The following is a 22,704-nucleotide window of genomic DNA, read 5'->3' as shown; positions in this document are numbered from 1 at the left end:
AGGCGGAGCTTGCAGTGAGCTGAGATCCAGCCACTGCACTCTAGCCCGGGCGACAGCGCGAGACTCCGTCTCAAAAAAAAAAAAAAAAAAGAAAAAGGAAAAAAAAAAAAAAGAAAAGAAAAACTCTAGAAGAAAACATGAGGAAAATTACTTTATAATCTCAAAATAGAGAAGACCTCGCTAACCAAGGACACAAAAGCCACTAACCGCCGGGCGCGGTGGCTCAAGCCTGTAATCCCAGCACTTTGGGAGGCTGAGACGGGCGGATCACAAGGTCAGGAAATCGAGACCATCCTGGCTAACACGGTGAAACCCCGTCTCTACTAAAAAATACAAAAAACTAGCCGGGCGAGGTGGCGGGCGCCTGTGGTCCCAGCTACTCCGGAGGCTGAGGCAGGAGAATGGCCTAAACCCGGGAGGCGGAGCTTGCAGTGAGCTGAGATCCGGCCACTGCACTCCAGCCTGGGCGACAGAGCCAGACTCAGTCTCAAAAAAAAAAAAAAAAAAAAAAAAAAAAAAAAAAAAAGCCACTAACCATTTTTTGTGAGACAGAGTCTCGCTCTGTTTCCCAGGCTGGAGGGCAGTGGCAGTCCAGGGTGACTGAAACCTCCGCCTTCTGGGTTCAAGCGATTCTCCTGCCTCAGCTTCCTGAGTAGCTGGGATTACAGGCGTGCACCACCACGCCCGGCTAATTTTTGTATTTTTAGTAGAGACAGGGTTTCACCATATTGGCCAGGCTGGTCTTGATCTCCTGACCTCAAATGATCTGCCCGCCTTGACCTCCCAAAGTGCTGCGATTACAGGAAGTGCTGCGATTACAGGTAGTGAGTCACCACACCTGGCCTCCATACTGTTTTCTATATAGAGGTTATACTAATTTACATTCCCATCAAGAGCATAGAAGCATTCCCTTTTCTGTGCATCCATGCCAACATCTGTTGTTTTCTGACTTTCTAATAATAGCCATTCTGACCGGTGTAAGATGGTATCTCACTGTGGTTTTGATTTGCATTTCTCTGATGATTAGTGATGTTGAGCACTTTCTCATGTTTGTTTGCCGCTTGTAAGTCTTCATTTGAGAAGTACCTGTTCTCGTCCTTTGCCTACTTTCTCTCCAATTCTGGCCTCAAGTGATCCTCCTGTCTCAGCATCCTGAAGTGCTGGGATTACAGTTGTTAGCCACCACACCTAGCCTTTGCTCACTTACTAATGGTTTTTTTTTTCTTGTTGAGATCCTTGTAGATACTAGGTATTAGTCCTTTGCCAGAGGCTTTATTTGCAAATATTTTCTCCCATTCTATAGGTTGTCTATTTACTCTGTTATTTCTTTTGCTGTGTAGAAGTTTTTTCATTTAATTAAGTACCATTTGCCTATTTTTCTTGTTGTTGCACTTGCTTTTGAGGTCTTAGTCATATATTCTTTGCCTAGGCTAATATCCAGAAGAGTTTTTCCTAGGTTTTCTTCTAAGATCTTTAGAGTTTCAGGTCTTATGTTTAAGTCTTTAATTCACTTTGAGTTAATTTTTGTATGTGGTGAGAGATAGGGGTACAGCTTCATTTTTCTATATATGGTTAGCCAATTTTCCCAGCACTATTTATTGAATAGGGTGTCCTTCCCCCACTGCATATTTGTCAACTTTATTGAAGATCAGTTGGTTGTAGGCAAGTGGCATTACTTCTGGGTTCTCTATTCTGTCCCACTGATCTATGATACAAAAATATGTACAAGTACCATGCTGTTTTAGTTACTGCATGAGTAGCTAGGACCACAGGTGTGCACCACCATGACCAGCTAATTTTTTTGCGGTAAGGGGGGCAGGTACATTAGAGACGGAGTCTTACTATGTTGCCCAGGCTGGTCTCAAGCAATCTTTTCCCCTCACTCTCCCAAAGGAGGCCTTGAAGGATAATTTCAAGTCAGGTAATATGATGCCTCCAGCTTTGAAGAACCTTTGTTCATTACAAGACATCATTAAGAGAATGTAAATGTGAGCCAAACACCGGAAGAAGGTATGTGCATAAAAGTCAATTTGATTACAAAAAAACTGTAAAGCTCTATGTGGAAAAAATTTTATTAAAAATCAAAGACAAGCCGGGTACAGCAGCACGTAGCCGCTATTTGGGAGGCTGAAGTAGGGGGATCACTTGAGCCGAGGAGTTCAAGTCTAGCCTAGGCAACCGGTGAGACTCCATCTCAAAAAAAAAAATTTTTTTTTAAAGTCAAAGACAAATGATAAAAACTGGGAAAAAGTATTTGTAACATTGTAACACTAGATCCATTTCCATAATATAGAGTTCTTACAAATCAATAGGAAAAAGATGAATCACACAATCTTACAAATCAATAGGAAAAAGATTAATCACACAATCTAAAAGCATGCAAAGCCCACAAACATGAGGTCATAGGTAAACAAGTAGCTTTTAATCATGTGAAGAAAATACTCGTTTCCTTAATGAAAGAAAGGTAAAGTAAAGCTACAAGACACCAATTTTTAACCGCTGAAATAGTAAAAGAACAAAATGTTTCATGATAAATTCTGTGAGTGTGGATTATGAATAAAAAGACATTCATTGTTAATGGAATGGAAACTGATTCAGCCTCCATTTTTGTTTTTGCTTTTTTTTTTTTTTAAACTGAGTCTTGCTCTGTCACCTAGGCTGGAGCGCAGTGTTGTGATCTTGGCTCACTGCAACCTCCACCTTCCAGGGTAAAGCGATTCTCCTGCCTCAGTCTCCCGAGTAGCTGGAATTATAGGGGTGCGCCACCACACCCAGTTAATTTTATATTTTTAGTAAAGACAGGGTTTCAACATGTTGGCCAGGCTGATCTTAAACTCCTGACCTCAAGTGATCCACCCGCCTCAGTCTCCCAAAGTGCTGGGATTACAGGCATAAGCCACCGCGCCCAGCCAATTCGGCTTCTTTAGGAGGTAACTGGGTACACCCAAAAACAGTCTGATTTACCCATATCCATTGACCCAGCAATTCCACTTATGTCACAGGAATATCCTACAAATATATGTGCAAATCTGCATAAAAGTATATACAAGTATGTTCAATGCGCCATTAGCCACTGTAGAAGGAAATGAAAGCAATCTAACGTCCCTTGATAGTTGATACAATAAAGTATGAATATCTCCAAATGATGACATATAAGACTGCTAAACAGAATGACAGATTTATATGTAATAAGGAAAAATCTCCAAGATAGTTTATTAAGTTGCAAAAACGAAGTTCAGAACAATGGTAAAATGTGCTACTGTTTATTTACATTGGGGAAAAGCAGAGATATATTTTAATATATACTTGTATGTGCACAGAATTATCTGGAATATTTCAAGAAGCCTCTGAGGAGGGAGTTTGGAGGTCAGGGGGCCAGAAGTAGGATGGAATTTTTGTACCCTTCTGAAGCTCCTGGAAAAAAAATTAACAATGTACAGGTATATTTTTCTAAAACAGGTAAACCAGGCAAGAGCAATAGCTCATGCCTGTAAACCCAGCACTTTGGGAGGCAGGAGGATCACCTGAGGCTGAGTTTAAGATCAGCCTGGGCAATATAGCAAGACCCCCATCTCTACAAAAATTGTTAAGTCAGTTGGGTGTGGTGGCACACGCTTGTACTCTTGGTTACTTGGGAGACTGAGGAAGGAGGATTGTCTGAGCCCAAGAGTTCGAGTCTATGCTCATGCCACGGCATTCCAGCCTGGATGACAGCAAAACCCTGTCTCTAAAAAAAATAAAAAACAGGCCAGGCACAGTGGCTCACGCCTGTAATCCCAACACTTTGGGAGGCCGAGGCGGGCAGATCATGAGGTCAGGAGATCAAGATCATCCTAGCTAACACAGTGAAACCCTGTCTCTACTAAAAACACAAAAAATTAGCTGGGCGTGGTGGCAGGCGCCTGTAGTCCCAGCTACTCGGGAGGCTGAGGCAGGAGAATGGCATTAACCCAGGAGGTGGAGCTTGCAGTGAGCCGAGATCGCACCATTGCACTCCAGCCTGGGCAACAGAGCAAGACTCTGTCTCAAAAAAAGAAAACACTTTTTCAATTCTTTTGGACTTATCTTTAGAAGTGGAATTGCTGGATCATATGATTTTATCTTTAGCTTGTTCAGGAACCTCAAACTGTTTCCCACAGCAGCTGCACCATTTTACATTCCCTCCAGCAACGGATCAGAGTTCTAACTTCTTTGCATCCTCACCAATACTTATTTTTATTTTTTAAATTTTTTTTAGGAAATGGCTGTCCTACTGGCCATGAAGCAGTATCTCACTGTGGTTTCAATCTGCACTTCTCTAATGATTCATGATGCTGATCATGTTTTCATGTGCTTGTTGGCATCTGCCATTCTTTGGAATGTCTAATCAAGTCCCATGTCCTTTTTCTTTTGGTCTTGGCTTCCTCACAGGACAAATTCTACCATACCCATTTTCTGAGTTGTCCTTTCATTGAGTTGTAAAAGTTATTTCTATATTGTGCCACTAGATTATCTTAGTCCATTTGGGTTGCTCTTACAAAATACCTTAAGACTGGGTGGCTAATAAACAACAGAAATTCTCTGTTCTGGAGTCTGGGAAGTCCAAGATCAAGGTGTTGGCAGACTCTGTCTGGTGAAGGCCCACTTCCTCAGATGGAAGAAAGGGCAGGGGGTTTCTTTCTTGGGCCTGTTTCTTTTTTTAAAAAAATTTTGTAGAGATGGAGTCTTATCTTGCTGCCCAGGATGGTCTCAAACTCCTGGGCCCAAGCAATCCTCCCGCCTCCGCCTCCCAAAGTGCTGGGATTACAGGCATGAGCCACTACACCTGGCCACAGGGGCCTCTTTTGTAAGAGCACTAATCCTATCACCTTGCGGGTAAGGACTTCACATATGAATTGGGTGACAGGAGACATAAACATTCAGACAGCAGCATAGACTCTTGTCAGGTATATGATTAACACATATCTCCCGTTCTGTGGGTTGTCTTCTTATTTTCTTGATAGTGTACTTTTACACACACAAGTTTTTAATTTTGATGAAGTCCAATTCATTATTTGTTGTTGTTTCTGCTTTTAGTGTCACATCTAGAGTCTACTGCCAACTCCAAGGTCATAAAGATTTAATCCTTGTCGTCTTCTTTTTTTTTGAAATGGAGTTTCACTCCTGTTGCCCAGGCTGGAGTGCAGTGGCGCGATCTCGGCTCACCGCAACCTCCGCCTCCTGGGTTCAGGTGATTCTCCTGCCTCAGCCTCCCGAGTAGCTGGGATTACAGGCACACGCCACCACACCCGGCTAATTTTGTATTTTTAGTAGAGATGCAGTTTCACCATGTTGGTCAGGCTGGTCTCAAACTCCTGACCTCTGGTAATGCCAAAAGTGCTGGGATTACAGGGGTGAGCCACCACACCCAGCCTACCCTTGTATTCTTCTAAGAGGTTTATAGTTTTCACTCTTACATTGGGTCTTTGATCCATTCTAAGTTATTATTTGTACATGGTATGAGGTAAGGGTCTAACTTCATTCTTTTGCATGTGATATCCTGTTATCCCAGCTCCATTTGTGGAAGACACTATTCTTTCACCATTGACTAGTCTTGGCATCCTTGACAAAAATCAATTGCTCATAAATGTAGGTGTTTATTTCTAGACTCTCACTTCTCTTCCACTGACCCATATGTCTATCCTTATGCTAGTACAGTACCACAGAGTCTTGATTATTATCACTTGTAGTAAGTTTTGATATAAGGAAGTATTTCTTGAAAAAGAACAAAGAGGCTATTAGGGTTTTGGGTATTAGGAGCCCCTTGCAATTCCATATGAATTTATTTATTTTATTTAATTAATTTATTTATTTACTTCAGACAAAGTCTCACTCTGTTACCAGGCTGGAATGCAGTGTTGTGATCTTGGCTCACTGCAATCTCCATCTCCTGGGTTCAAGGGATTCTCCTGCCTCAGCCTTCCAAGTAGCTGGGACTATAGGCACCCGCCACCACGCCTGGCTAACTTTTGTATTTTTAGTAGAGACCGGGTTTCACCATGTTGGCCAGGCTGGTCTCGAACTCCTGACCTCAAGTGATCTACCTTCCTCAGCCTCCCAAAATGCTGGGATTACAGACGTGAGCCACTGCACCCGGCCAATTCCATACGATTTTTAACATGAGTTTTTCCACTTCTGCAAAAAAATTAAAAGGTTGTTGGGATTTTGATAGGGATTATGCTGGTAGATACTTTGGGGGTTGTTTTGCTGTCTTAAATCTCCCCTAAATTTGTCTAGCAGAATAGACAGAGCAAACGCACAGAAAGGCAGCAGTGGCAGGCAGCACACTAACAGAAATGCAGTGTAACTCATCTCGAATAACTTTTGCATACTTATACATGTAAAAACAGTTATTTCCTCTCCTGATTTCACCAATTTTAGCAGTCTAGAAAATGTGAATATACAACAGTAAATAAAAGTTAACACGACCAAAGAACTGAGGAGACAATTCTTTCCTTGTTCAACCTGCCATCTCCCCAACTCCTGTCAAGATAAATGAGCGGAAGGTGGACAGGTTATGGCTTTACAATTTATAATCAAACCACAGACCTGGGATAAGGGCCCTTCAATTCATCCTCCGAACTGTGTAAAACATTAACTCTGTGGGAGATGCCAGAAGCTTTTAAAAAGGAAATATTCCAGGAGGGTAAGGACATTATAATCACAGTGTCTTCAACCTTTGCCTTTTTCCCCTGAACCCCTAAATTACTGACTCCTATGAACTGGGAAAACAGCACATCTATTTGGAGTAACACAATTTTTTCATGTACTTCTGCATCCATTTTCTCTTTCAGATAAACCTTGTAAAGTTAACCAAACACAAGGACTATCTGCACCTTTTAATATCTGACATCTTTCATCTCCCCGGTTGTTTTGACAGTGCAGTGGGTTTCCGCCTCAAATGCTGACAGGGAACGCACAATACTATTCCTACCGAAATAACATCCATCTAGTAACACTGTTTCTCAACACTGCCCCTCAACTTAGTCACACTGGGTGGCTTCTGACTAACAGCATGAACCCTAGGGCTTCTGCTAGAGTTAACCGTCACAGTAGGGTCCAGGACAAGGCAGCTCCCATTGTTCACCTTGGGCCCCAAGAAGCAGCTGCCCCAGTTATGGATGGCATTGTTCCTTGAAGGGAGGAATTTATGTATAATTCAAAATTCCATGCACCACCCTGACCCAGGTCTTGGCATCTCTCCTATACTTATCCTACAGTGTTCACCTGGTGCTGGTTAAATGCAGTGCTTCACAATCTTGAGAACATCAGAATCATCTGTGAAACTTTCAAAAGACACAGGTTCAAAGATTTATTCAGTAGGCCTAAGAATAGTGTCCCTGAATTTCCAATTAAAAAAAAAGTTCCACAGGTGACTCCATTGAGAATCTCAGGTTTAAGAAAACTCTCTTCTCTAAACCACACTTCAACTAATTTATTTTACGTAAATAAATAATAGAGCCAGATTTGGGGTTGGGGGAGGGAGGTAGAAGAGACTTTCTTCATTAGGCCTCTAAGAGATTTAAATCCTAAATAGGAAACAGGCACTTCATTTTCAGTCTGACTGGAAAAAAATAATTTCTACCATTACAGCTATCCTTCATATCATCCCAGCCACATCCATGTTTATTAGCTGTTTAAAATTTTTTTCTGTATTTTATGATATTTTGAAATCTTAAAAATCTTGCTGGCAAGGAGACTGCCTCTCCCAGGGCTAATTTCTCAACCATCCCTTTTATCTAACTCTCACCAAGCCAGTATTTCTCCTGCCCTAAATCATGCAAGGCCAGGTACCAAGCAACTAGAGACCACCCAAAGGCAAAGCCTGATGGAATTATTTAAATTATCCAATCCTAAAATGTTTACTCCGCCCTGACTTGCTATTCCTGAGGAACCCCATAAAGGCTCTGGCCTAGACTTTCTCCTTGTTTCTACCTTTTCCTTCTAACCAAAAGGTGATGCCTCCCTTGTGGCTCTGAATGTGGTGGCATGCCTCCTTTTCTTGAGAAATGTAAGTAAGAAATGGTTTCAGGCCAGGCGCGGTGGCTCACGCCAGTAATCCCAGCCCTTTGGGAGGTCCAGGCAGGAAGATCACCTGAGGTCAGAAGTTCGAGACCAGCCTGCCCAACATGGTGAAACCCCATCTCTACTAAAAATACAAAAAATTATGCTGGGTGCGGTGGCTCACGCCTGTAATCCCAGCACTCTGGGAGGCCAAGGCGGGCAAATCACCAGGTCAGGAGATCAAGACCGTCCTGGCTAACACAGTGAAACCCTGTCTCTACTAAAAATACAAAAAATTAGCCGGGCATGGTGGCGGGCACCTGTACTCCCAGGTATTCGGGAGGCTGCGGCAGGAGAATGGTGTGAACCCAGGAGGCGGAGCTTGCAGTGAGCCGAGATCGCACCAGTGCATTCCAGTCTAGGAGACAGAGCTAGACTTTGTCTCCAAAAAAAAAAAAAAAAAAAAAAAAAAAATATATATATATATATATATACACACACACACACACACACACACACACACACACACACACACACACACACACACACACACACACACACACACAACAAAGCCAGGCGCGGTGGCTCAAACCTGTAATCCCAGCACTTTGGGAGGCCGAGACGGGCGGATCACGAGGTCAGGAGATCGAGACCATCCTGGCTAACGCGGTGAAACCCCATCTCTACTAAAAAAAAAACCCAAAAAACTAGCTGGGCGGGGTGGCGGGCGCCTGTAGTCCCAGCTACTCGGGAGGCTGAGGCAGGAGAATGGCGTGAACCCGGGAGGCGGAGCTTGCAGTGAGCTGAGATCCGGCCACCGCACTCCAGCCTGGGCGACAGAGCAAGACTCTGTCTCAAAAAAAAAAAAAAAAAAAAAAAAAAAAAAATTAGCCAGGTGCGGTTATGGGCGCCTGTAATCCCAGCTAAATGGGAGGCTGAAGCAGGAGAATCGTTCCAGGGAGGTGGAGGTTGCACACACCACTGCGCTCCAGCCTGGGCAACAAGAGCCAAACTCCATTGAGAAGCAAGGGAAGCAAGGGAAGGAAGGGAGGAAGGAATTATTTCAACAGCACTGGCTTCTCCACGTTGTCACTCAGTCTCCTCTATAAAGTCCCAAGACACCCTGCCCTACCCATGCCTCTGGGCTGCTTATCATTCTTATTCTGTCTACTTTATCCAACTGGAAGCCGTATTACAAACAAACTTAGATTTCCAAGCCAAAGAGCAAGTAAACACCTCCTACATCCTTCATCAAGGAAAACCTCTTGGAAGGTTTTGTGTTTTTTTTTGTTGTTTTGTTTTTTGAGACGGAGTCTCGCTCTGTCGCCCAAGCTGGAGTGCAGTGGCGCGATCTCGGCTCACTGCAAGCTCCGCCTCCTGGGTTTACGCCATTCTCCTGCCTCAGCCTCCTGAGTAGCTGGGACTACAGGCGCCCGCCACCGCGCCCGGCTAATTTTTTGTATTTTTAGTAGAGACGGGGTTTCACCGTGGTCTCGATCTCCTGACCTTGTGATCCGCCCGCCTCGGCCTCCCAAAGTGCTGGGATTACAGGCGTGAGCCACCGCGCCCGGCCGGTTTTGTGTTTTTTGTTTGTTTGTTTTTGTTTTTTGTTTTGAGACGGAGTCTCGCTCTGTCGCCCAGGCTGGAGTGCAGTGGTGCGATCTCGGCTCACTGCAAGCTCCGCCTCCTGGGTTCACGGCATTCTCCTGCCTCAGCCTCCCAAGAAGCTGGGACTACAGGCGCCCGCCACCTCGCCCGGCTAGTTTTTTGTATTTTTTAGTAGAGGCAGGGTTTCACTGTGTTAACCAGGATGGTCTCGATCTCCTGACCTCGTGATCCGCCCGTCTCGGCCTCCCAAAGTGCTGGGATTACAGGCTTGAGCCACCGCGCCCGGCCTCTTGGAAGGTTTTGAAGCTCAACATTCAGAATTAAATGTAGTCTTACCCAGTAATTCCACTCCTAGAACACAAAAACTTGTGCTAAGAACACCAATGTTCATAGTAGCATTATTTCTAACAGCCAAAAAGTAAAACATCCATATGCCCATCACCTGATAAACGGATAAACAAAACATGGTCTATCCATACACGTGATTATGTAGCCATGAAAAGGCATGACGTACTGATTCATGCTACCTGGATGAACCTTGAAAACATGCTTAATAAAAGCCCAGCATAGAAGGCCAAGTATCACATCATTCCATTTACATAAAACGTACTGAATAGGCAAAACCACAGAGACAGAAAGCCGATTAGTGATTGCCAGGAGATGGGGTCGAGGGAATTGGGGAGTGACTACTAATGGGTATGGCAGGTTCCATTTGGGGTTTTACAACATTCTGGAATTAGCGATGATGGCTGCAAATCCTGTGAATGTACTGAAAACCACTGAAAGTATACTTCAAGTGTGAATTTTATGATATTTGTATCTTTTAAAAAACATATTGTTTGCCCTGCAAACTGATTCCTTTACACTTCTCCTGTGTTATTTCAGTGACTGGAAGCACACTACTCAGATGCTAAGGTCAGAAACCGGCAAATCGTTAACAATTGGGTCATGACTATGCTCGATATTTCTCCATGCTTTTCGCTCCACTTCCTAATTCGGGCCACCCCCACTTTTCATCTAACTTATGTAATAGCCTCCTAATGGATGTCCTGGCCTCATCTGTTCTCACTGTAATTAGGCCTTTAAAAACACAATCTTACGCCGGGCGTGGCGGCTCACACCTGTAATCTCAGCGCTTTGGGAAGCCCAGGCGGGAGGATCTCTTGAGGCCAGGGTTCGAGACCAGCCTGGGCAACATAGTGAGACCTCCCGTCTCTACTTAAAAAAAAAAAAAAAAGCCAGGAGCGGTGGCTCACGCCTGTAATCCCAACACTTTGGGAGGCCAAGGCGGGCGGATCACCTGAGGTCAGGAGTTGGAGACAAGCCTGGGCAACACGGTGAAAGCCAGTCTCTACTAAAAACACCGCCTATAATCCCAGCTACTTGGGAAGGTAAGGCACAAGAATCGCTCGAATCCGGGAGACAGAGGTTGCAGTGAGCCGAGATAGCACCACTGCACCCCAGCCTGGGAAACAAGAGCAAAACTCTTGTCTCAAAAAATAACAAACAAACAACAACAAAAAACCTTCAATGGCTCCCGACGACCCCAAGTTGAAGCTCAAAGCCTTAATACGATGTGTAAAGTCCCTCAAATGCCAAGCCGTGGCAAACCTCTGCCACCTTTCCCTCAGGCGCTAGCTGGCTTCACCCTAGCCCTGCTCGGGCATCCCCTCCAGGCCGCTGCAGCCCGGTATAATCCCCTCTCCACGTAGCTAACCCTCCCCGACCTCCAGGCCTCGACTCTCAAGCCACCCCACCTGAGAGGAAGATTCCCGGGCCCCCAGGCCAGATTAGGTGCCTCTCCCGGTTCCCCTCACCCGGTCCACTCTCCGCTCCACAGGCAGGTATGCCCACAGGGGGCCGCCATTGTATCCGCGAACATTTCCTGAGCGAGCTGGGGAGGAACCAGACTTTATCTCAATGCTGCCACAGTGCCCTAAACTTGCCCTAACTCTTTATCGAAACTAATAGACTCCATCTGCGGCAAGCGCCGCTTCCGCCTCGCCCCGCCTCCTTCCGACCGGAAGCGCTGGCCGCCGCGCGCCGCGCCCGGAGCCGCAGAGGAAGACGGGAAGTGAGGCTGCCGCACCACCGCGCGCGCCCGCTCTGCGCCTGCGCGCAGGCAATTCTCCGCGGGGGCGCGGGCGGCGCATGCGCAGGCGCGTGAGTCTCCGTTAAGAAGGTGCCGCGGCGCCGCCGGAGGTAGGAGGAGCCGGGCTGTGGGGTTGGGAGTCTGCACCCGGGAGGTGGAGGTCCTGTCACCTCGAGCCGTTCTCGCTCTTCTTAGGGAGAAGAGCCTTTCTCTCCCGTCTCCCTCGCTGACTCCGTGGCCTCTGCAGGCCCGCAGCCCCGACGGAGAGGCAGGAGCTGCGCTCGGGTGGAGAGGGGCCGGGGCCCGCCTGGAGGGAGGAGGGTGGCTGATCTATATCCCCACGGCGGTCTCGGTCTGGGCCAGTCCGGGGATCGGGGTTCTCCGTCTGACTTTAGAGCCGTTAGAGTCTTTGGCAGCCCTTTTCCCAGGCAGGGAATCCCTCAGCCCCTTTCCGTAGGTCGCCGGGTTGGGGGAAGCGGGAGGGTCCGCCCCTCACCGATCCATTCATTCATCCCGCTCCTGCTGTGAGCCGTGCGCTGCGGTAGGTAAGAAGCGAAGAGGCACAAGTCCCCTTCCCTCTGGAAACCTGTAGGCTTGCAGGATCCGTTATGTCATTCAGTAAATATTGATTGGGCACCTACAGGAGGAGATAGACTGTTGTGAGGTTCATATCTACAGAGATGCAGAGATCAACACAGTTGTGGAGGGTGGCATTTGTTCCAGCCGCTCCCCACATCCAACACGATAAAATTCACTTTGCCTAGCCTGACCTTCCAGGCCCTTGTGAGCCGATCCCTGCCTCTCCCCGCAGCCTTTTCTCCTACACCTTTCTCTCTACTCCCATTATACCAAACTCTTTGCAATTCATGAATTCAACAAGTAGTTGTCGAGCACTTACTTCAAGTCAGGCACTGGATCAGCCAAAGAGGATGCAAAGTAAAATAGATGGATCTCTACCCTCCTGAAGTGTTGAGCATAATGAGGGACAGATAATAAGCCGATGAATAAAGATACAAGAGCGGATAGTTTGGAACGACGCTTCCTGGGTTTGATCCTAGCCCTGCCACTTTGAAAGCTATTCCTGAACTAGCTTTGAGCCAGTTCCTTATTCTGCTTGCGCGTTTCCTTGCTGTAAAGAGAGGATGACAGGAGATTCCACCATATAGGTTTCTTGTAAGGATTAAATGAGTTTGACTTGATAAACAATTGGAACAGAGCTTGGCACACAGTAAGCATTCAATAGATATTATCTGTTTCATATGATTATAACCTATCACAGATGCCATTGTGAAAACGGTGGACAATGATAGGGATGCGGATGGAGAGGGTCCATAAAGGATTAGAGGACACTTCTCTGAGGGGAAAACACAGAAGAGAATGAGCCAGCCATACAAAGTAGATTCTAGGTAGGAGTATTTTCAGCTCTGGAAAACAAAATGATTAATCAGATTCTTTGGACAGTGGAGATTGCATTATTGTATTTGAAAGGAATAAGTTTTTGCCATTGGGTCATTCAGTTTTCATTTTTGAACCACACTAAGCATGCGCCAAAGTAAAGAGCCATGCCCACAAGGCCCAACCTTTGTATAGAGGCGACATTCCAGTCATCCAGGTTTGGAGAGCCTTGCTGGGTTGAGAAGATAAGGAAAAGTGACCTTTTGTCTCCTGAGTGTTCATGAGAATATAGTTTCTCTTCCTGTCTCTTATGTTCCAGTATTTACAGAAACAGCCTCTTTAACAGCCAGGGGTCTTAAATCAGTGTAGGAGATAGTTTTCCGAGATTTGGGGATCATCCTGTTTCTATGGTGACTGCCTTTCATGTCCGATTACACTTACATGCTTTTGGTTTTCCACAGATGTGAAATTAAGTGAACCATATATGTTTCATCATCGTGGAGATCTTGGAGAATTATCTGAGCACCAGGTTCATATGTATTCAATCTAGAGGCATCTATTGGACAACAAAACACTCTTTTTCAATTGTGGACTTTATTTATTTATTATTATTATTTTTTGAGACAGAGTTTTGCTCTCATTGCCCAGGTTGGAGTGCAGTGGCACGATCTCAACTCATTGCAATCTCCGTCTCCCAGGTTGAAGGGATTCTCTTGCCTCTGCCTCCCGAGTAGCTGGGATTACAGGCGTCTGCCAGCACACCTGGCCAATTTTTTGTATTTTCAGTTGAAACGAGGTTTCACCATATTGGCCAGGCTGGTCTTGAACTTCTGACCTCAGATGATCCACCCCCATTGTCCTCCAAAAGTGCTGGGATTACAAGCGTGAGCCACCGCACCCGGCCCAGTTGTGGACTTCAACAGAGGGAAGCTTTAAACATGTTTAACCACCGGCCCAATTTGAACAAAGATACTTCAGTCATTATAGAGAGGAAAACAGTACTTTTTGTTCAATTGTGCAAACTCTCCAAGTATCTATTTGAGAAGTAGAGAGGAACCCTAATGAAACTGTGAGTGTGAATGAGGCTCAGCTAGGCTTCTACTTGGGTTCACTTTCTCATCTGTCTGCATGTCCCGGGATTGACCCTCGCTCCTCTGAAGACCAGCCTGAAAGCCTTAAAACTGGTCAGTGATGGATGAGTCTGATGAAGACTTTAAAGAACTCTGCGCTAGCTTTTTCCAAAGGGTGAAAAAACATGGAATCAAGGAAGTGTCAGGAGAAAGGAAGACACAAAACGCCTCCTCAAACGGCACTCAGGTAAGACGCAAATTGAAAAGGACCAAACAAACTGCTACTAAGACCAAAACCCTTCAAGGCCCTGCAGAGAAGAAACCTCCATCTGGCAGCCAGGCCCCTAGGACTAAAAAGCAAGGGGTAACCAAATGGCAAGCAAGTGAACCGGCCCTCTCTGTGAATGGGGAGGCGGGTGTGCTCGCCTCTGCTCCAGATCAGCCTGTGCTCTGGGAAACAGCACAAAACACCCAGACGGGTAACCGGCAAGAACCATCGCCAAACCTTTCCAAAGAGGAAACCACAGGTAATTTGTACTCTTTTAAACCGGGGGCTGGAAAACTTTATGGAAAGAGCCACATTGTAAATATTTTGGCTTTGTAGGCCATACAGACTCTGTCGCAACTCTGCTGTCATAGTGAGAAAGCAGGCGTGGACAATATGTAAATGAACAGGCATGGCCATATGCCAGTAAAACTTTATTTACAAAAATAGGCAGCCAGCCACATGACCATAGTTTGCTAACTCTTGGTTTATTTTTAATTTTTTTTTTTAATTTTTTTTTTTTTTTTTTACATTTTTTTAATTTTTAATTAATTTTTAATTTTTTTTAATTTTTACATTAAAAAAAAAAAAAAGGCCGGGCGCGGTGGCTCAAGCCTGTAATCCCAGCACTTTGGGAGGCCGAGACGGGTGGATCACGAGGTCAGGAGATCGAGACCATCCTGGATAACACGGTGAAACCCTGTCTCTACTAAGAAATACAAAAAACTAGCCGGGCGAGGTGGCGGGCGCCTGTAGTCCCAGCTACTCGGGAGGCTGAGGCAGGAGAATGGTCTAAACCCGGGAGGCGGAGCTTGCAGCTAGCTGAGATCCGGCCACTGCACCCCAGCCTGGGCGACAGAGCGAGACTCTGTCTCAAAAAAAAAAATAAATAAATAAATTAATTAATTAAAAAAAAAAAAAAAAAAATTTAGAGCTGGAGGTCTCACTATGTTGCCCAGGCTGGTCTTGAACTCCTGGGCTCAAGCAATCCTCATGCCTCAGCCTCTCAAAGTGCTGGGATTACAGGCGTGAGCCACTGCGCCCGGTTGACTCCTGGTTTAAACAACAGTCAAGAAAAATATAACCCCTGTGTGAATTGCTCACATGGTTATGTTTGGTGTCCTCTGCTCTTTGAGAATTTCCTATGAAATTCTGTTATGTGGTTGACATGAGTTACACAAACAACACAATAATGTTGCTTCTCTTGTTTTCTTGAATTTATTCCAAACTGGGTAAGTTGGACGGGGTCAGCCAATTTGGAGAGGCTGCTGAGAGGGCCACATGAGGGCGCTGTGTGGGCTCAAGTCCCAGGAGAATCTTCAGGTTTTTTGTTTCTCTCTCAGAAGACCTTTTAATCTTTTCCTTTGTTATTTTTACTGATTTATTTCCTTACTTAGTTTTTAGAGACAGGATCTTGGTCTGTCACCCAGGCTGGAGTGCAGTGGCGCTATCATAGCTCACTGCAGCCTTGACCTCCCAGGTTCAAGCAGTCCTCCCTGCCTCAGCCTCCCGAGTAGCTGGGACCACAGGCACCCGCCACCGCACCTGGATAATTTTTTAACAGTTTGTTTACAGCAGTTTTCTTGCCCTGTTGCCCTTGATATACTGAGCCATATGCTTAGTACACATTCTTCATGCAAAACTGAAAACCAGCCTTGCATGTATAATACACCATGGGCTCTCTGAGCTCCTGAGTTCTGTTTCTCAATTTTCCTTGCCCTGACTTCCTGATCTTAATAACCTCTCGGTAGAGTGGTTAGAGTGGTGGTAGAGTCTCAGGCCGCAGAGACTGCTGGAAGGCGTCAACAGTGTTGCCTCACCAACTTTACTGGTCTCTCGTGCTCTTTTCCAGTCAGATGAAATCTATGCGTGGTTCCCCCAAAAAACGTATCCATGCGCACACCTGCAGAACTGGCATACAACTTCATGGGGTTCCTGGATCCCCACTGAAGATCTGTGGATCCCAAGTTAAAGAAGAACTGATCTAGGACATAAACCTTTGTCGTTAATATTTCTTTAATAATAGCTTTATTGGGGTATAATTGACATTCCATAAAATTCACCCTTTAAAAGGGTATGGCTCAGTGGTTTTTAGTATATTCACAGAGTTGTCCAACTCCACCACTACCTAACTTGAGAACAGTTTTATCCTAAAACTAAACCCCGTGCTCATTAGCAGTCACATCCCATTCCCCTCCTGTCATTGATATTTATGGCTGTATTGCCATAAACAAAGAGGTTACCAACAAGCAACCAGTCCTCTTCACGTTTGTGAGTCAAACCTAAACTAGTTGATAAAGGACGCCTGAAACTTGCGTCTAACCTGTATCTGGTGGAAAAGTCTTTTATTTCTCCAGCTACAACAGATGGTTGTGAATATTTCCCTCCTTGCCAGAGAATGCGCCTAACAGCGACTCTCAGCCTCCTCCTTCCTGTTTGACAACAGCAGTGCCAAGTCCCTCCAAACCCCGCACAGCACAATTGGTCCTACAGCGAATGCAGCAGTTCAAGAGAGCAGACCCCGAGCGTTTGAGACATGCTTCAGAAGAGTGCTCCCTCGAGGCTGCACAGGAAGAAAACGTCCCAAAGGATCCTCAAGAGGAGATGATGGCGAGGAATGGTATGATGGGTGTGTTTCTGTCTTCCACACAGAGATAGTTTATGAACATAACTGAGGAAGGGAGGCAGGAAGGAATCAGCATTTGTTGGGTTTCTTCTGTGGATAGGCTCTCTGCTTGATGTTTTACCTTTGCCACTTCACTGGATCTAGCCAGAGATTGAAGAGTCTCTGGGGTCATTTCCCACCTAGCTTCCTTGATAAGGTACCTCTTCCTCTTTTTTTTTTTTTTTTTTTTCTGAGACAGAGCCTTGCTCTGTCACCCAGGCTGGAGTGTAGTGGCATGATCTCGGCTCACTGCAACCTCCGCCTCCGAGGTTCAAGCAATTATCTTGCCCCAGCCACTGGATTTACAGGCATGCGCCACCACACCTGGCCAATTTTTGTATTTTTAGTAGCGACAGGGTTTCGCCAAGTTGGCCAGGCTGGTCTCGAACTCCTGACAAGTGATCTGCCTACCTCAGCCCCCCAAAGTGTTAGAAATACAGGTGTGAACCATTGCGCCTGGCCCTCTTCCTTTTTTTTTTTTTTTTTTTTATTTGAGATGGACTCTCGCTCTGTTGCCCAGGCTGGAGTGCAGTGGTACGATCTCAGCTCACCTCCCAGGCGCAAGCTCCGCCTCCCAGGTCCAAGCCATTCTCCTGCCTCAGCCTCAAGGTAGCTGGGACTACAGGCGCATTCCACCATGCCTAGCTAATTTTTGTGTTTTTAGTAGAGATGGGGTTTCACCATGCTGGCCGGCCAGGCTGTTCTCGAACGCCTAACCTTGTGATCTGCCCGCCTCAGCCTTCCAAAGTGCTGGGATTACAGATGCGAGCCACTGTGCCTAGCCAAATATACATATTTTTCTTCCATATTATCTGAAAGTAAGTTATAGACATCAGGATCCTTCACCCCTAGATTCTGCTGCATAACTACAATACCATTATCATGCTTTATTCCATAATAGTGCCTGGCATCCAGTTCAAATTCAAATTTCCCCAGTTGTCTCAAGGTTATTTTTTGTAGCTGGTTTCTTTTTTTTCGGGACAAGGATTCAGTAAGTTCACATGCTGCATATTGCTGTAGCTCAGCAGTCTCCTAAGGTCTAGATTCTAGAATAGTCCCTTTGTTTTCTTTTGTTTTCCATGACATTGACTTTTTTTTTTTTTTTTTTTTTTTTTTTTTTTTTATTTGTATTTTTTAGTAGAGACGGGGTTTCACCGTGTTAGCCAGGATGGTCTCGATCTCCTGACCTTGTGATCCGCCCATCTCGGCCTCCCAAAGTGCTGGGATTACAGGCTTGAGCCACCGCGCCCGGCCAACTTTTTTTTTTTTTTTTGACAGAGCCTTGGCTAGAGTGTAGTGGCGCGATCTCGGCCCACTGCAACCTCGGCCTCCCAGGTTCAAGCTATTCTCGTGCCTCGGCCTCCTGAGTAGCTGGGATTACAGGCACCCACCACCACACGCGGCTAATTTTTTTGTATTTTTAGTAGAAATGGGGTTTCGCCATGTTGCCCAGGCTGGTCTTGAACTCCTGAGCTCAGGCGATCTGCCCTCCTCAGCCTCCAAAAGTGCTAGGATTAGAGGTGTGAACCACTGCACCCAGCCCCATGACAAAAACTGAGTTTTTGAAGAGGCTAGGCTAATTGTATTATAAGATTTCCCACTCTCTGGATTTGTTTATTTCTTTATGGGATCCTTTAACTCCTTCCTCTAACCCTTGGGTTGCCCCGGGTTGCCCCACTCTGAGTGGATTAGAGGCTCATTGGCTCCAGGTGACAGCGTGTGGAGACAGTGCCCCATAGCTGCTGTGCACTTGGTGTAGCACCAGCTCCATAAGCATAATAATGCCAGGTGCTTCTGTTCTCCATCCTTGAAACAATATGGATTCTCATTTCTGATGAAAATTTACAAAGGGAAAAGAAATAGGAAGAAACTATTATTGGCGGACCTAGAGCTAATAAGTATGCAGGCTCTTGGCATTGCATTGCAGATTTCACTTCAGTAACACCGAGGAGTCTCAGGCCGCCCCAGGGTCCACAGCAGGCAGTGATTTGATGTCCTGCCGAGGCATCAGTCCTGGATGCACATGTGAGGTGTAGAGGAGGCACCCAGCTGGTGTGAGCTCCGCCCCTGCCCAGCATTTGACTCAGTTCTTTCTGTATCTTCACATCACACCCAGCAAGCTCTCAGAAAGAGATAAACCATTTCTTTGTTAAGAAACCAAACCAGGCTGGATGTGGTGGTTCACACCTGTAATCCCAGCACTTTGGGAGGCCAAGGCAGGCAAATCACCTGAGGTCAGGAATTCAGGACCACCCTGGCCAATATGGTAAAACCCCGTCTCTACTAAAAATTAGCCAGGTGTGGTGGTGTGCACCTGTAATCCCAGCTACTGAGGAGACTGAGGCAGGAGAATCACTGGGACGTGGGAAGCGGAGGTTGCAGTGAGCTGAGATCGCGTCGATGCACTCCAGCTTGGGGACAGAGTGTGAGACTGTCTCAGGAAAAAAAAAAAAAGACGACCAAACAAAACAGGGCACCAAAATGAAGGTGTGCTGTTTTGCTGGCCTCAGTGGCAGGCACTGGTAGGCCACAGCCATCAAAAACTTGGGGGTTTATGAGGCGTTCAGGGCGTATCCCTTGTGAGTGACAGGGGTCTGCTCCAGCAATACCAGATGGGCCACCCTGGGAGCCATCTCAAGACCAGAATCAGTCCATTCTAGCGTCTGATGCTAAGTAAGAGATGCTGCTTTTTAACCGCCAAGGGCATTTCACTCTGCCCTGGTTTTATCACGGGCAGTAAAAGGTCAGCAGGAAAGGTTGAGCTTCGAAGAGAACATCTAGCTTTGTTGGAATATGAGCCTTGTGAACCTGCAATGCCCAAGGTAGCTGACTTTAGCAGAAGTGGGGAAGTGTAGGTCCTTGCTACTCAGAGTGGTCCTGCGGTGCCAGCATCGCCAAGCCTGGGGGCTGCTAGGAAGGCGGAGAGTCTCAGGCTGCACCTGGACCCCCTGAACTTGAATCCGAGTGTCGACAAGCTTCCCAGGCAATGCATATGCATGTTAAAGTTGGAGATGGCTGTTGCAGAAGTGCTGACTAGTGCCCAGTCTCACTGGACAGTGCCTGAGTCACCGGTCTGCAGAGTGGAGCTGGGTTCTGGTTTATTTGTGCTCCCCCTGCTCCCCATGGTCTGCAAGAGCCGACAGAGCAGAGGTCTGAGGGTGAGCTTGTCTTTGGAGTTGATCCTCACGGATCTTTGGTGCTTCTCCACAGTGTTTGGGCTTGGGCCCCCTGCCCCAGAGAGCGACGCTGCGGTGGCCTTGACCCTGCAGCAGGAGTTTGCACGGGTAGGAGCATCGGCACATGATGATAGCCTGGAGGAAAAAGGGTTGTTCTTCTGCCAGATTTGTCAAAAGAACCTCTCAGCCATGAACGTGACCCGAAGGGAACAGCATGTAAACAGGTGGGGGCAGCGTGGGCCGTCACCTCTCCCGTGTACGTGACCAGAATCCCCGGGCACCCCAGGGCTGGAGTGGGGATCTCCACACCTTACTGTGAAAATAGCACCTCAGCTTTGTTGTCAACCTACCCCTTTTTAAAAAATAACTTTGTTGAGATATAAGTCACAGAACATATAGTTCACCCATTTATTCACACAGTTGTGCAACTGTCACCACAATCACTTTGGATTATTTTCATCACCGCCAAAAGAATCTCCACACCCATTAGCAGCCACTCCCTATTGCCCCTCTCTCCCCTGACAACCACTAATCAACTTTCTGTCTGGATGGATTTGCCGATTCTGAAATTGCACAGTTGTCCTTTTGTGTCTGCCTTCTTTGACTGAATATGTTGTTTTTGAGGTTCATCCATGTTGTAGCATGGGACAGGCTTCATTCCTTTTTGTGGCTGAGTAGTATCTCATTGTATGGATAGACTGTGTTTTTTTCCCATTCTTAGATGAGGAATATGACCGTGGTTTATCCTTTCATCCATTGACTGACATTTGGAGCATTTCTACCCTTTGGGATTGTGGATAGAGCTGCCGTGAACATGGGTTTCATGTATTTGTTTGGGTACCTGCTTTCAGTTCTTGGGGGTCTATACTTAGGAGTGGAATTTCTAAGTTATCATGTAACTGCATTTAATCTTTCCTTGCTTTATTTAGCCAGCTTTGCTAACAGATACCTAAGTGTAGTGACTAGGGGCTGACTGCCAGGAAACGGAGTCAGGCTGTGTGGAGGGATTAGCTTTGGGGAACTTGCTTTGACCACAGCACATCCATGATGACCTAGACCCACATGTGCTCCAATCCACATTCCCGGGGAGGGTGGTTCTCCTGTATTAACTGTCTTCCTTCAGGTGCCTGGATGAAGCTGAAAAGGCACTAAGACCTTCCGTGCCTCAGATCCCTGAGTGCCCGATTTGTGGGAAACCATTTCTGACCTTAAAGAACAGAGCCAGCCACTTGAAGCAGTGTGCTGTGAAGATGGAGGTTGGCCCCCAGCTCCTGCTGCAGGCCGTCCGGCTGCAGACAGCACAGCCTGAGGGGAGCAGCAGCCTGCCAGTGTCCAGGTGAGTCAACGAAAAGGAAGAAAACCAAGCCAAATATTGCTGTGTGCACTCAGGGCTTTTTCTATTTAAAAAAGCTTTTTATGGGCCAGGCGCAGTAGCTCACACCTATAATCGCAGCACTTTGGGGGAGGTCAAGGTGGGCAGATCACCTGAGGTCAGGAGTTCGAGACCAGCCTGTCCAACATGGTAAAATCCTGTCTCTACTAAAAATACAAAAATTAGCTGGGCGTGGTGGCGCATGCCTGTAATCCCAGCTACTTGGGAGGCTGAGGCAGGAGACTTACTTGAACCCAGAAGGTAGAGGTTGCAGTGAGCCAAGATCACACCACTGCACTTCAGCCTGGACAAGAGTGAGACTCCGTCTACAAAAAAAAGAAGCTTTTTATGGTGGAGGAAAAAAGAGCCCTCTTTCATTCTGGAAATGAAACACTTAGGGTGGAAATCAGGCACAGTCTAGAAGGGAGTGAGGAGGGGACAGAGTCTGCATTCTGGAAGGCTCTGGACCTGCCCCTTTATGTGGGTGCAGAAACGATCATCGCACTATTTTCCTCAAGGTCCTTCCTGAGTTTCCAATCCCATGATCCCGCAGTCGGTACCCTCTAGTGCAGGGGTCCCCAACCCCCTGGCCTCAGACCAGTACCGATCTGTGGCCTGTTAGGAACCTGGCCACACAGCAAGAGGTGAACAGCGGGCAGGCAAGTTTTACCGCCTGAGCTTCGCCTCCCGTCAGATCAGTGCTGGCGTTAGACTTGTAGGAACACAAACCCTATTGTGAGCCGCGCATGCATGGAATCTTGGTTGAGCTCTCCTTATGAGACTCTAAAGCCTGATGATCTGAGGTGAAACACTTTGATGCTGAAACCATTTCCCCGATTCGTGTCCCATGGAAAAACTGTCTTCCATGAAACCAGTTCCTGGTACCAGAAAGGTTGGGGACTGCTGCTCTACCACATCTAAGAATTTGGTAGTCACTTTACTCCATCCATTTCATTGCTGTATGGCATGGTTTCCACCTCAGCGCAGTCCAGTGTTCACACTGTTAACATAAGATTATTCAGCACAGTTCAAAGAGTTG

The 22,704-nt window shown here is 46.4% G+C and overlaps 2 protein-coding genes across 4 annotated transcripts in view; one reads left to right on the top strand and one right to left on the bottom strand.

Moving 5' to 3' along the window:
• DNASE1 (deoxyribonuclease 1) overlaps positions 1–11,633 on the bottom strand; it is a 39,258-nt gene extending 27,625 nt beyond the window's left edge. Inside the window, 1 exon segment of the mRNA XM_077985534.1 lies at positions 11,388–11,633. The gene's annotated coding sequence lies outside the window, so the exon portion shown is untranslated.
• Positions 11,634–11,781: 148 nt separating this feature from the next.
• The window catches only part of SLX4 (SLX4 structure-specific endonuclease subunit), a 29,722-nt gene continuing 18,799 nt past the window's right edge, over positions 11,782–22,704 (top strand). For 2 of the 3 annotated variants that reach the window (XR_013411454.1, XM_015125424.3), the window contains exons 1-5: positions 11,782–11,832; positions 13,579–14,714; positions 16,848–17,072; positions 20,328–20,517; positions 21,417–21,629. Coding sequence is in view for 2 of the 3 variants with exons in the window: in XM_015125424.3 (XP_014980910.3) it covers positions 14,309–14,714; positions 16,848–17,072; positions 20,328–20,517; positions 21,417–21,629 (1,034 nt within the window). In the remaining variant the exon portion in view is untranslated. Of the gene's footprint in view, positions 12,268–13,001; positions 13,129–13,578; positions 14,715–16,847; positions 17,073–20,327; positions 20,518–21,416; positions 21,630–22,704 lie in introns of all 3 variants that reach the window. The other variant, XM_077985365.1, reaches the window with a different exon arrangement.

Source organism: Macaca mulatta, chromosome 20 (genome assembly GCF_049350105.2).
Source record: "Macaca mulatta isolate MMU2019108-1 chromosome 20, T2T-MMU8v2.0, whole genome shotgun sequence".
Classification (NCBI taxonomy): domain Eukaryota; kingdom Metazoa; phylum Chordata; class Mammalia; order Primates; family Cercopithecidae; genus Macaca; species Macaca mulatta.
Note: the sequence above shows the minus strand (reverse complement) of the source record. Positions and strands in the feature narration are given on the sequence as shown.